General features: G+C 47.0%; 1 protein-coding gene across 1 annotated transcript; it reads left to right on the top strand.

Annotated features, from left to right (window-relative positions):
- The first annotated feature begins 3,496 nt into the window (after positions 1–3,496).
- Positions 3,497–12,693, top strand: LOC307199146 (zinc finger protein 783-like). The gene is made up of 6 exons (XM_079946827.1): positions 3,497–3,632; positions 6,503–6,874; positions 7,269–7,386; positions 8,723–8,899; positions 10,181–10,291; positions 11,556–12,693. Exons 1-6 carry the CDS (start codon positions 3,609–3,611, stop codon positions 12,527–12,529), a joined length of 1,776 nt encoding a protein of 591 aa, XP_079802953.1. The 5' UTR covers positions 3,497–3,608; the 3' UTR covers positions 12,530–12,693.
- Positions 12,694–14,488: the final 1,795 nt, after the last annotated feature.

Genomic DNA, 14,488 nt, shown 5'->3' with positions numbered 1-14,488 from the left:
AGAGGGCGGCTTCAGCTTAAAGAGCTGCGTTTCAGAGATCATTTTACTAGACACCTTTTCATGGAAAGGCTTTTGCTCATGCAGTCGTACTGCGACCAGTAAGTTCATTCTCATCACCTTCTTTTCAGGAGCTATAAGGAGCATGAAATTGGGCACGGCCTGATCAAGATTTTTATTTTATTTTATTTTATTTTATTTTATTTTATTTTATTTTATTTTATTAAGTTTATATACTGGCCTATGCCCACAGGTCTCAGACCCAAGCCTGAGCTTCCACAGTTGCTGCCCGCCATGAAACACCATTGTGTAGGATGGGCAGAAACAGCTGCAGAAACGTTCTACGTGAGAACATTTTATGCTCTTGCTAACAATGCTATTTTAAATCTGCATTTTCTATTTGACTTCCTTTCATAATGTTTTCCTTTGAAACGCCTTAAGATATTTTTTTGTTAACTTCACTGCGTCAAATGTGCATTCCTTTGTAATACTTTTATTTTGGAACCTTTCAGATAATATTTCAGTTTTCTGTTAATTAAAGTATGCTTTAGATGTATACTTTATATTTGACTTCCTTCTGTAGTGTTTTCTTCTGGATTGTTTTCTTTGAGGTTTTAATGTATTTCCCCCCCTTAAAAATACAAAGCGGTATAGAAATGAAATAAATAATACGAACAACAACAGAGAAGTCTGCATTTTGTGCAGGGACAAACAGAACCCTTTATTACTGTATTCATTCATTGCTTTTTATACAAAAATGTCTCAAAGTAAGAAATAACACGGATAAATTAACATCCAAGTATAAGAACTAAGAATAAAATGAAATCTCACAGAGTTCAGGCATGAAATGACCCTTCAGAAACACTGGACATTTATTTTTTACTTCTGCCATTTCCCTTCAGGTGGAGGAAACTGCACAGATTTGCTTTGGACAATAAAAGTGTCTCTCTGTGTTGGATTAAAACCAACCAGTTGTGCTGATCCTGCTGTGTGCTAATACCTTTCTTGGCCCAAGCAACGTTTGCAGTGAAAGCTTTAAGGTTTTAAAGAACTCCGCTCCACTCCCCACACACCCAGCCACTTCTAGGGAGAAAATAGTTCTGTATAACTTGGAAATCCTGCATTGGTATTGAAGGATAGAAGAAACCCATATTTTTACCCTGGGCGAAACAGGTGACTCCCTTATGAGGAAATAACGCAGCGCTTGGGACTTTTTAGTTTGGAGGAAAAGATGAGAAAGAGACAACACGATAGAAATTTATAGTTTATAAAATGATTCCTGACAAAGTGGCTACTGAAAAGTCCTGTCCCCCCTCAATAACTAGAACTCCTGGTTATCCAATGAACTGGAATGTTGGGAGATTCAGGAATTATATAAAAAAGAATTTCTTCAAGCAGTGCAGAGTACAGTGGTACCTTGGTTCTCAAACTTAATCTGTTCCGGAAGTCTGTTCCAAAACCAAAGTGTTCCAAAAACAAGGCGAGCTTTCCCATAGAAAGTAATGCAAAATGGATTAATCAGTTCCATACTTTTAAAAACAACCCCCAAAACAGCAATTTAACATGAATTTTACTATCTTAACGAGACCATTGATCCATAAAATGAAAGCAATAATCAATGTACCGTACTATAAAAGAAATAAGACAGTATTGTAGATGATAAAAAAAAAAATTTTCCCCCTAATCTGCACTGATGATAGTCATTGTTTGGATTGGGGGGCTTTTATCCATTTCCGCAGTCACACAATCAGTAGCTGAACTGGGTTCCCCACAGTCACAAAAACAAATTAACCGAAAAAGCCTTAAAAACAAAAACGCAAAATAAATAGCAGAAACAAAAGCACCAAACTTGATCTGTTCCAGAAGTCTGTTTGACTTCTGAAATGTTCGAAAACCAAGGCGCAGCTTCTGATTGGTGCAGGCGCCCCAGAAACAATAGCCGACAGCCACATTGGACGTTCACCTTCCAAAAAACGTTCAAAAACCGGAACACTTATGGGTTTTTGGCGTTTGGGAACCAAGGTACCACTGTAGTTACTTAAAACAAAATTTAAAAATTCCTTCCAGTAGCACCATGGAGACCAACTAAGTTTGCACACGAAAGCTCATACCAATAACAAACTTAGTTGGTCTGTAAGGTGCTATGGGAAGGAATTTTTTTATTTTGTTTCAACTACGGCAAACTAACACGGCTACCTACCTGTAACTGCAGTTAGTTAATTTTATACTACTCTTCCTCCAAAGATCACAGGGTGGTTCACAACATAAAAATACAAGATAACACAAAATACATAGCAAATGAAAAAATAGCTACCATTCCACCAACACACTGAAAAGGCCACAGGCTATTGAATCATTGTTAAACTACGGAACTCACTCCCACAAGAGGCAATGATGACCACCAACTTGGATGACTTTGAAAGAGGATTAGACAAATTCATGACAGAGAAGGCTATGGATTGCCACTAGCCAAGATAGCTGATCACACACACATACACCATTTGACTGGCAATGCCCATCAACTTTGTGGGAGCCTGGCCCCCTCAAATATTTTAGGGGGGGGGGCTGAAAGGACCTTGGCTCCTATGCTCAAAGTCGTGGGTTTGAGTCCCACGTTGGGCAAAAAGATTTGTCGCATTGCAGGGGGTGGACTAGATGACACTTGGGTGTCCCTTGTTTAGTCGTTTAGTTGTGTCCGCCTCTTTGTGGCCCCCTGGACTAGAGCACGCCAGGCACTCCTGTCTTCCACTGCCTCCCGCAGTTTGGTCAAACTCATGCTGGTAGCTTCGAGAACACTGTCCCACCATCTCTTCCTCTGTCGTCCCCTTCTCCTTGTGCCCTCCATCTTTCCCAACATCAGGGTCTTCTCCAGGGAGTCTTCTCTTCTCATGAGGTGGCCAAAGTATTGGAGCCTCAGCTTCAGGATCTGTCCCTAAGGCTGATTTCCCTAAGAATGGAGAGGTTTGATCTTCTTGCAGTCCATGGGACTCTCCAGAGTCTCCTCCAGCACCAGAATCCAAAAGCATCCATTCTTCAGCGATCAGTCTTCTTTATGGTCCAGCTCTCACTTCCATACATCAAGGGTGACCCTTGCAACTCTGCAATTCTATGATTCTTCAAAGGTTGCCTGTCACGTATGATCTGGTTGAGATTCCTGCATTGCAGGGGGTTGACGTAGACGACCCCCGGGGTCCCTTCCAGCTCTACCATTCTAGGAACTCTGCACATCCCCAGAGGCGCGCAGGAGAGCTCCTCTCTCTCGCGCGCGCTTGGCAAGCGGAACAGCTTTCCCACGGAGCGCTGCTAGGCGCGCGTTCTTTGGAGGGTGCCCTCTCCAAAAAGCCTCCGAGGGGCAGGATCCGCTCCTATCCTCCGCGGCTGCAAGCGAAGCTCCCTTTGCGCTCGCTCCCTTTTCGCGCGGCGCTTTGTGCGGCGATGCTCTCCCAGGCCCGTAGGCGGCGGTGCAGCTCCGGAGTGACGCCGGTTCCCCTCCCTAGTCTGCCCCCCGCCTCCCCGCTTTGCAAAGCTGCTCCCGACATGCTCTGAGCTGCGGATCCCGGCGCCGGCCCTCAGCTCCGGACGGATCCCTCGCCGGGACCCTCGGAGGCGCCATGGCCCAGTGGGCGCCCGCGCAGGTGAGCAGCGCGCGGTCCCCAAGCCCGTGCGCCCTTGCATCTCTCCGGCTCCTCCTCTGGGCTTCCTGGATCCTGCTCTTTTTGCAGCGGAAGAGGATGCACTTTGCGCCCGGCTGATCCGGACGAGCTTCCCCCTCCCTCCGGGGTACTTACCCCGCTTTTACCCCGCTCTGCTCCCCTCCTTCTCGGTGCAAAAGGGAAAGGGAACGGCGACGTCGGTTGTTAGCAGGCGGGATGGCGGAATTCTGCGGGTGGAGATGCGCGCTTGCAGCCCGTGCTGTGTGAACGGGGTGCTTAAATTCGGAATCAGGCTCTTCCTTTAATGGAACTCAGCCTCTGCCTCTGCCCTCCCCGTGCCCCTGGTTGTGGCATTTGCACCTTTGGTGCAAAGGGACCAAGTGGGGAGCAGTGATCTATTAAGGGGCAAGGAGAGGGCAGAGATTTATTATTATTATTATTATTATTATTATTATTATTATTATTATTGCTTTATTCTAAGGGGGAAAAGGTCTTGGTACTCACCATGAAGTTGTCACAGTAAGTGGCACACTTTTAATATTTTTTTGGGGGTACCCAAAATTATTTTTGTAATCCAAAAATCATTCAAGAAAAGCAACCTTGCATCCTGTTTTCGCAATGGCTGAACAGTGTTAGAGCATCTCCATCGTGGCTGGAAGCCACACATCGCCCCCTTTCCATGAATTTGCTCAACTCTCTTTTAAGGCCATCACTGCCTCTTGTGGAAGGGAGTTCCATAGTTTAACTCTGGGCTGCGTCAAGGACGACTTTGTTTTATCTGTCCCGAATTTCCCAACCTTGGGTGCCCCTGAGTTCTGGTGTAACAAGAGAGGGGGGGGACGACAAAAGCTTTTCTCCATTCCACGTTCTCCATTCCATCCACAATTTTATTTTATTTTTAAAAATTGCTTTTATTGAATAATTTTTGGATTACAAAAGTACATCACAGTGTTTCTGCTTTCAGTTCACGGAGTCCTTTTTATAGGTCGGCTGCAGTCAATTTGAGACACTCCTGTTATAGGTGGTGTTAGTTTGGGGGATGCCAGGCATAATTCTATAGACTTCTATCATTTCAACTCTTTCTTGCCTTTTCTCTAAAGTAAGAAGCCCCCAAACGCTGCAGCCTTTCCTCACTGGGGAGTCGCTCCACCCCCTTGATCATTTATCTGGCCCTTTCTTGAACCTTTCCAACTCTGCAATATCCTTTTTGAGGCGAGGTAATCGGAACTGTGCAAATTGCTCCAAATGCGGCCGCACCATAGATTTGTATAATGGTAGTCTGTGCTGTGTGAACGGGGTGTTTAAATCTGGAGTAGGGTCTTCCTTTAACGGGCTGCTTCCTCTCCCCTCTCCGTGCTGGATGGAGACATTTGCTGCTTTCGGAAACAGATAAGTCGTGGGATCTTTTATTACTATTAAAACATTCCTGCATCTCAGGGCATTGTACTATCTCTACCTCTCTTTCAAATCAGAACCAGTGAAGGCAGTGAAGGTCCTGTGTGAGTCCCTGGAGGCGGTTGGAGGATGGATGGTGGCTAACAGATTGAGGTTTAATCCTGGCAAGACAGAAGTACTGTTCTTGGGGGACAGGAGGCGGGCGGGTGTGGAGGACTCCCTGGTCCTGAATGGGGTAACTGTGCCCCTGAAGGACCAGGTGCGCAGCCTGGGAGTCATTTTGGACTCACAGCTGTCCATGGAGGCACAGGTCAGTTCTGTGTCCAGGGCAGCTGTCTACCAGCTCCATCTGGTATGCAAGATGAGACCCTCCTTTCCTGCAGACCGTCTCACAAGAGTGGTGCATGCTCTAGTTATCTCCCGCTTGGACTACATGTGCTCTATGTGGGGCTACCTTTGAAGGTGACCTGGAAACTGCAACTAATCCAGAATGCGGCAGCTAGACTGGGGACTGGGAGTGGCCACTGAGACCATATAACACCAGTCCTGAAAGCCCTACATTGGCTCCCAGTACGTTTCCGAGCACAATTCAAAGTGTTAGTGCTGACCTTTCAAGCCCTAAATGGCCTCGGCCCAGTATTCCTGAAGGAGCGTCTCCACTCCCATTGTTCTGCCCGGACGCTGAGGTCCAGCTCCGAGGGCCTTCTGGCAGTTCCATCCCTGCGAGAAGCCAAGTTACAGGGGACCAGGCAGAGGGCCTTCTCGGTGGTGGCACCCGCCCTGTGGAACACCCTCCCACCAGATGTCAAAGAGAAGAACAACTACCAGACTCTTAGAAGACATCTGAAAGCAGCCCTGTTTAGGGAAGCTTTTAATGTTTGATGCATTACTGTATTTTAATATTTTGTTGGAAGCCGCCCAGAGTGGCTGGGGAAACCCAGCCAATGGGCGGGATATAAATAAGAAATTATTATTATTATTATCATGACCCCTTCCCAAACACAGTGATTCCATTATAACAGGCATGTCCGACAGGTAGAGTGTGACCTACCAGTAGATCACTGGATGTCTGTGACAGATCCCTGGTTCCCTCCAAAGAAGATGAACCCCCAAGATGATAATAATAATAATAATAATAATAATAATAATAATAATAATAATAATTTATTATTTGTACCCCGCCCATCTGGCTGGGTTTCCCCAGCCACTCTGGGCGGCTTCCATAAAAACCAGAAATACACTAAAATATCACAGATATTTTCTCCTTCCTAAATATAATTCCTTGTATTATAATATTTATATCCTACTTTTTCTCAAAGGAACTCAGGGTGGTGTTGCAGGCCAGTCTTCCCCAACCTGGTGCCCGCCACATGTTTGGAGTGTTTTCAGAAACGGCCAAAACAAAGAGCTGAGTTCCTTTTGTGAAAAAAACCAACAACTTGTGTCCTTGCCAACAGGCTCCGGAATGGGAGGCTGAATTGCAGGGCGCGCCATCTTCCCTCGAGTGTCCGGCGGGGCAGGTGATGGAGGCGTCTGTCTGGACTCTGGTGGCCGCTGTCCAGGCGATGGAGAGCAAAGTGGACGCTTTGACATCTCGGCTGCTGAGCCTGGAGGGCAGGGCAGGGACGGCGGAGAAGAAGATCTTTGAGTGCGAGAAGACAGAGCTGGAAATCGGGAACCAGCTGGAGGGCAAGTGGACGGTGCTGGGGACCCTGATCCAGGAGTACGGCTTACTCAGGAGGAGGCAGGAGAACCTGGAGAACCTGCTCAAGAACCGGAACTTCTGGATCCTGAGGCTCCCACCCGGGGTCAACGGGGAGGCCCCCAAGGTAGGTGGACCCTGCCGGACGATAAGAAGAGCAAGATTGTGTTGGGGGACTTTGTGGATGGGTTGATGGGACCAGTTCAGTGTATGGAAAGCTGGATCTGGGAGGAGACGCGAGCTCCCCTGGCTCTCTGGCCTTGGGTTAGTCGCTGGTAGGAGCCGGCCAGCAGTAAATCACACTGTGCAAGTAGGAGTTAACTCTTTATTAGTAAAAGCAGGATTTTTTTTTAAAAAAAATTATTATGTTTTCCACAATTATAACAAATACCACATAACAAAACAATCGCAGGGGGTTGTGCTTGATGACCCTTGGGGGTCCCTCCCCGCACTACCCTCCTAGGATCATTCGTTTCCCAGGGTGCTCTGGGGCACCAACTTTTGTGGCTGACACCTTGCAGGTGACCTTTGATGGCAGCGCCACTTTTTCCCAGGAGGAGCGGGAGAAGATGGAGGACTGGCAGAAGGAACTCTACAAGAAGGTCCTGAAGGGGGACTGCGAATACTTGATCTCTCTCGGTAAGAGCCGGCGGGAGAAAGGAGGCTTCTGGGCCCTGCCTTCACCCTGGCCTGCCTCCAAATTCTCCACCACTTTGTTTTTCCCTCCAAATTTTTTTTATTGATTTTCCAAATTTATAACAAACATATAAAAGAAAACATCAAAAAGAAACACAAACAAACAAGCAAACATAAATCCAAGCTGTAATAATTCCATTTTTGTTAACATTGTTGGGTGACTTCCTCGAATCCGCCTGGCTGAATTTCCATATATATCATTGTAGCAGTTTTCCAAAACTAATTTCACCTAAAAATTACTTAGTCAATTAACCTCTTTTTTTCTTTTCATTTTAACTTTAAACATATTGTTCTGTAACATCACGTATTTAAATCCTAGGCCAATCTGATACTTGTGCCACAAAATGCCCATTTCCCACATTGGTAAGAACTCGATCGCTCAGTGTGGCAGCCTCTACACTTTGGAACTCCCTGCCGATTGATACTGGGCCAGGACCTTCACTGCAAACTTTTCCAGCATCTGCTAAGAACACCACGGTCATACCTCGGGTTGAATGTGCTTCAGGTTCAGCGCTTTCGGGTTGCGTTCCATGGCAACCCGGAAATAACGGAGCGCGTTACTTCCGGGTTTCGCCACTCACTCATGTGCAGACGCTAAAAATGACGTTACGTGCATGTGCGAAAGTGGCGAATTGCGACACGCGCAGACGCGCCGTCACATTTTACGTTCCATTCAAGATGCGAACGGTGCTCTGGAACGGATCCCGTTTGCATCCCGAGGTACCACTATACAGTCATACCTCATGTTACGTTCGCTTCAGGTTGAGCATATTCAGGTTGTGTCCTGCTTCTGCGCATGTGCGTGATGTCATTTTGCGCGTCTGCGCATGTGCGAGCGGCGAAACCCAGAAGTAACCCGGGTTTCGCCGCTTGCACATGCGCAGACACACAAAATGACATCATGCACATGCGCAGAAGCAGCGAATCGCGACCCGTGGGTTGCGTTATGCTCAGGTTGCAAATGGGCCTCCGGAACAGATTCCGTTCGCAACCAGAGGTACTGCTGTATTGCTTAGACATAAGCAATGCTTAGAAAGTTGAGGTCATTCCAATGCTGTTTTAGTCCTTTAAAGTACTGTTTCTTGATTTTTATGGTTTTATTTTTTTGCAGACCGCATTGAGGGGTGGAGTTTTTTGTTTTTGCAATCAGGCCTGTATAAATTTTACGAAACAAATGAGTAAATATCCTTCTATTCCCCTAAAAACAGCCCTTTCATCCCAATCTGTAAATTAAGGATGTCCTGTTCCTTGTCTCTTTTTTTCATCCCAACCCCAACAGATTATGCAATCTCCAAACCAGATATTCTGTCCCGGATTGAACGAGGGGAGGACCTGGGTCCTGGCGAACAGCAGGACGCAGACTCCAGGGAGAACCTCGGGGATGCCAGTGTGGCTGAGAACCCTTTGCAGAAGCAGCGGAACCATCAGAGAAGCACGGCTCCAGCATTGGTCCCAGGTGACTGTTCCAAGCCGCTCCTTGGCGTTTGGGGGGCAGGGTTGGACTAGAATCATAGAGTTGGAAGAGACCACCAGGGCCATGGAGTCCAACCCCCTGCCAAGCAGGAAACACCATCAGAGCACTCCTGACATATGGTTGTCAAGCCTCTGCTTAAAGACCTCCAAAGAAGGAGACTCCACCAAACTCCTTGGCAGCAAATTCCACTGTCGAACAGCTCTTACTGTCAGGAAGTTCTTCCTAATGTTTAGGTGGACTAGATGCCTCTTAGGGTCCCTTTCACATCTACGGTTCTGTGATCTTTTGGATTAGGTCCTTTTGGACTAGGCCTCTCCTGGTCTGCCTCGCGGAGGACCTTAAGGTCCACAAATGACAACACTTTGGAGGTCCCAAGTCGCAAGGTGGTTAGATTGGTCTCAACTAGGGCCAGGGCCTTTACAGTACTGGCCCTGACTTGGTGGAACGCTCTGTCCCAAGAGACCAGGGCCCTGCGGGACTTGACATCTTTCCGCAGGGCCTGCAAGACGGAGCTGTTCCGCCTGGCCTTTGGTTTGGACTCAGCCTGACCCTTATGTTTTCCCTCCCCTTACGGTTTTGATCCATGGGCTACTTTTAAAACGAGGCTGCATTTTAAATTGCATTTTAACCTGTATTTTAAATTGTTTCCCCCCCTTTCTTTTCCTATTATGTTTCTACTGTAATTTTACGGGTGTTAGCCGCCCTGAGCCTGGCTCTGGCCGGGATATAAATAAAATTTATTATTATTATTATTATTATTATTATTATTAGTAAGCTCCATGGCCCAGTGGGGATTTGAACCCAGGTCTCTTCCAGGTCCCAGTCCGACACAACCACTGCAACACACTTCCAATGAGAGCACTTTTGGGGGGGGGGCGGGCGGGATGATTATTGGTTTGTATGAAGGGTTTTTTGTTCTTGTTTTTATTATGTATGTCTTATTACGTTTCTACCCAAATGCAATTCTGGTTTTAAACGCAGTATAAGGAGTCTCTATAGGAGTATGTTGTATTTTAAAATGGGGTTTCAGAGTTTTTAGGGGTTTTTCGAATGTCTTATGTCGATTTCTCAATGTCATTGTTCTGTATGGGACAATGACAATAAAGATGTATGTATTTTCAGTTTTCACCTTGTATTTTTTTCTCGTGAATGGCCCTGAGGTCTACAGATGAAGGGCCCTATAGAAATTTGATAAATAATATGACAATTCACAGATCTTAAGAAAGGAAGAAATCCCATCTTCTTCTCCCATCTCCTCTGCAGGCTCACCTGAGTCCATCCTGGACGCTGCCTCCTCCTCGCAGGTAAAACAAGAGCAGGAGCCCTTGGCTAAGGAGGAAGAGGAGGAGAGTCCGGGGAGCAAAATAGCCCCAGGTGAGTGATCAATGGCCCTTTTTAAAAATCTGAAAGCCAGAAATGGGTAGCTGTTAGGCCTTTTATTCTGGAGACCAATGAGTCTGGCATTAACATCCCAGCAGGATCTTTCTCCATGAAAAAGGCTCTTAGATGCTTCCAGAGGATATATTGGGGGACCTTGAAGGGGGGGTGTTTGGGGGAAGAATGTTGGCCTGTGTCTCCTTTGTGGTGGAGATCCCTAATCTCTCCAGTCCAGGGGAGTAGGTAAAAGATCCTTCTGCCCTCACAAGAGGCCTTAATCCCTTGCATTCATAGCTGGCAAATACTGATTTCCTCTTCCTCCAAACCTTTAACTCCCCTGCCATTATGCAAGGCAGTTTTGCAGTGAAGTAAAGCGCCATGGATCAGGCCGAGCTGCCATCTCCGGAGCAAAATGTTGCTTTGTTTGCCAAGGCTTAAAGTCATAGAATCGTATAATCATAATCATAGTAATTTTTATTTATATCCCGCCCTTCCCGGTTCAAAAACCGGGCTCAGGGCGGCTAACAACAAATTTAAAACACTTAATTATAAAAGCAACATAAAATACAGTATAAAAACATGAATAACAATAAAATTCAAAAATAAAAACTCAGATAATCCCCAGGGCTAGCTGGCTGAATTGGTCCTACTTGGGCCAGCGAGGTGGCCAGGGGAGAATTAGCTGTGGGGTCTCGGAGAGGGTGATCTTCATAAAAAGAGGAGAGAGGGGGGAAGGAAGGGGAATAAAAGATCAGGCTGAATTCAAATTAAAGGTCAGGCCGAATAGCTGTGTGTTTGCCACCCTCTGGACCTCTTGTGGAGGAGGACACATGAAGAAGGGTCTCAGATGGTGACCACAGTATAACGATACTTGGAATGCATTTTTGTAAAATTATAATGGCTTGTTGATACAGTGGTACCTCGGGTTACGTACTTAATTCATTCTGAAGGTCTGTTCTTAACCTGAAACTGTTCTTAACCTGAAGCACCACTTTAGCTAATGGGGCCTCCTGCTGCCGCCACTGCGCAATTTCTGTTCTCATCCTGAAGCAAAGTTCTTAACCCAAGGTACTATTTCTGGGTTAGGGGAGTCTGTAACCTGAAGCGTCGGTAACCCAAGGTACCACTGTAATTGTATATTCATTGCAACAATACCAGTGCTTATTGAACTATTTACAATATCAAGCAATTTTCCCTCCCCCACTCACTTCTTTCTCTTTATTTGTTCACAAATAAAAAATAAAATAAATCGTTGATGCAGTGGACAGCTGGCTGGTGCACCAAAAATGCGGGACGCCTGAGGGGCTGGAGCCCCACTGGACTCTTGCAGAGAGATCGGAAGAGAATGTCTACCAGGACGTGAACGCCAGCTACGGTCTGGGTCAAGCATTACCCCAGGGTTTCACCGAGCAAGTCTTCCCTGGGGCGGCAGAGAGGGATCCTGTCCCCCCGAATGGACCTCACCTCCAGCGGAGTTCCCCCGAGCGGCCCTACATCTGCGCCGACTGCGGGCACGCCTTCGTCCGGAAGGAAAATTTCACCCGGCACCGCCGCTCCCACCTGGGCGAGAGGCCTTTCTCCTGCCGCGAGTGCGGGAAGGCCTTCGTCCACCAGTCGACGCTGACCACGCACTACCGCACCCACACTGGGGAAAAGCCCTACGGCTGCGCCGAGTGCGAGAAGCGCTTCGGCCGCCTCTCGACCCTGGTGGAGCACCAGCGGACGCACACTGGGGAAAAACCCTACGCCTGCGGCGAGTGCGAGAAGCGCTTCAGCCGCCTCTCGACGCTGGTGGAACACCGGCGTACGCACACCGGGGAGAAGCCCTACCAGTGCGCCCAATGCCACAAGCGCTTCACCCGTATGACCAACCTGACGGTGCACCAAAACACCCACGGCGGGGAGAGGGCCTATTCCTGCGCGCGCTGCGGGAACAGCTTCCCCCAAAAGGCCGGATTCCTCAAGCACCTGCGTTCCCACGCCCGGGAGAAGCTCCACCAGTGCCAGGACTGCGCCAAGAGCTTCGCGTGCAGCTCCTGGCTGCTCCGGCACCAGGCGGCGCACTCGGGCGAGCGGCCAGAGGGTCGCTCCTGCTGCCATGTCTGTGGCAAGGCCTTCCGCTGCCAGCGAAGCCTGAGACTGCACGAGCGCAGCCACACCGACGCAGCGGGCGGCCTGTGGGTGATGCAGCCCGACAGCCAGGGTCCTTTTGTGAAAACGGAGGAGGTGGGGTGATGGAAGGGGGCAAAGGGGCTGTATCGCTGTTTCTTCTGGAAACTCCCTCCCAAATTGAAGGCAGGCAGCCTGTCTGGCTCTGGCACACAGCTGACTTGGGTTATCAATAAATCTGATTGTTATTTTTATATGTATTCTTTATTGATAATAAAATGTAATATGGAGATTTGGGTGTTGTTTCTCTCTCCCCCCGCTTTTTCTCCCTCTTTTCATATATAATAATAATAATAATAATAATAATAATAATAATAATAATAATTTATTATTTATACCCTGCCCATCTGGCTGAGTCTCCCCAGCCATTCTGGGTGGCTCCCATTCAAACGTTAAAAACAATGCAGCATCAGTTATTAAAAACTTCCCTAAACAGGGCTGCCTTCAGATGTCTTTTAAAGATAGGATAACTGCTTATTTCCTTCATATCTGAAGGGAGGGTGGGAGCGGGTGCCACCACCGAGAAGGCCCTCTGTCTGGTTCCCTGTAACCTCACTTCTCGCATTGAGGGAACCGCCAGAAGGCCCTCGGCGCTGGACCTCAGTGTCCGGGCAGAACAATGGGGGTGGAGACGCTCCTTCAGGTCTACTGGGCCAAGGCCGTTTAGGGCTTTAAAGGTCAGCACCAACACTTTGAATTGTGCTCGGAAACGTACTGGGAGCCAATGTAGATCTTTCTAGTCCAATCCCCTGCACTGCGGGAATATGTAAGGTAAAGGTAAAGGGACCCCTGACCATTAGGTCCAGTCGTGGATGACTCTGGGGTTGCCAATGTAGGTCTCTCAGGACTGGTGTTATGTGGTCCCGGCTTATTTTCATGGCTTATTTTGCCGTGTGTGCCAATAAATCTGATCACATGCAGTCAGGCGGGGTGATTGTAACATCGTGGAATGGAAGAGATGTCCAGGGGCCATCTTTATCAACTGCACTGGCTCCTGGTGGAGTACAGGGTCAGGTTTAAGGTCCTAGTTTTGACCTTTGAAGCCCTATACAGCCTAGGACCCTCGTACCTATGGGACCGCCTCTCCTGGTCTGTCCTGCGGAGGACCTTAAGGTCCACAAATGACAACACTTTGGAGGTCCCAGGTTGCAAGGTGGTTAGATTGGTCTCAACTAGGGCCAGGGCCTTTTCACTACTGGCCCTGACTTGGTGGAACACTCTGTCCCAAGAGACCAGGGCCCTGCGGGACTTGACATCTTTCCGCAGGGCCTGCAAGACAGAGCTGTTCCGCCTGGCCTTTGGTTTGGACTCGGTCTGACCCTTACGTTTCCCTCCCCTTATGGTCTTGATTTATCGGCTACTTTTAAAATGAGGCTGCATTTTAAATTGCATTTTAACCTGTATTTTAAATTGGTTTTCTTTTTCTCCCTCTCTTTTCCCCTATTATGTTTTTACTGTGATTTTATTTTATTGGTGTTAGCTGCCCTGAGCCCGGCTCTGGCCGGGGAGGGCGGGGTATAAATAAAATTTATTTATTTATTTATTTATTTATTTATTTATTAATTATTACGGCCAGCAGGAGTCACAGCTAAATGATAATACATAGAATTATTCCCCCCCCCAAAAAAAATTATTAAATTTTCCACAATTATAACAAATATAACCTAGAAAAAAATAAAAGAAAACACACAAGAGAAAACACATTACAATACTAAAAAAGAAAAAGAAAAACAATTTTTTTAAAAACACATATCCCTTGAAAACCCAATTTCTCATACATTGTTAATTGACTTCCTCAGATCCCTCCCATCTGAATTTCATTGTATCTGTGTGTAACAGCTCTCTAATATCATTCTTAAACTAAAATTATTTCCAGCAATTAACTATCTTGTTCTCTCTTCTTACTGTTCTAAATCCAAATTAATTACAATTAAATCCTATTTTAATCCTAGGCCTATTTGGTGCTTTCAAGTGACTTCTAATTATTATACCTAGAATCATTTAAGGGACCCCGAGGGTCATCCA

This window comes from Podarcis cretensis (genome assembly GCF_951804945.1).
Source record: "Podarcis cretensis genome assembly, chromosome: 12".
Classification (NCBI taxonomy): Eukaryota; Metazoa; Chordata; class Lepidosauria; order Squamata; family Lacertidae; genus Podarcis; species Podarcis cretensis.
This window is presented reverse-complemented; position numbering and strand designations above follow the sequence as displayed.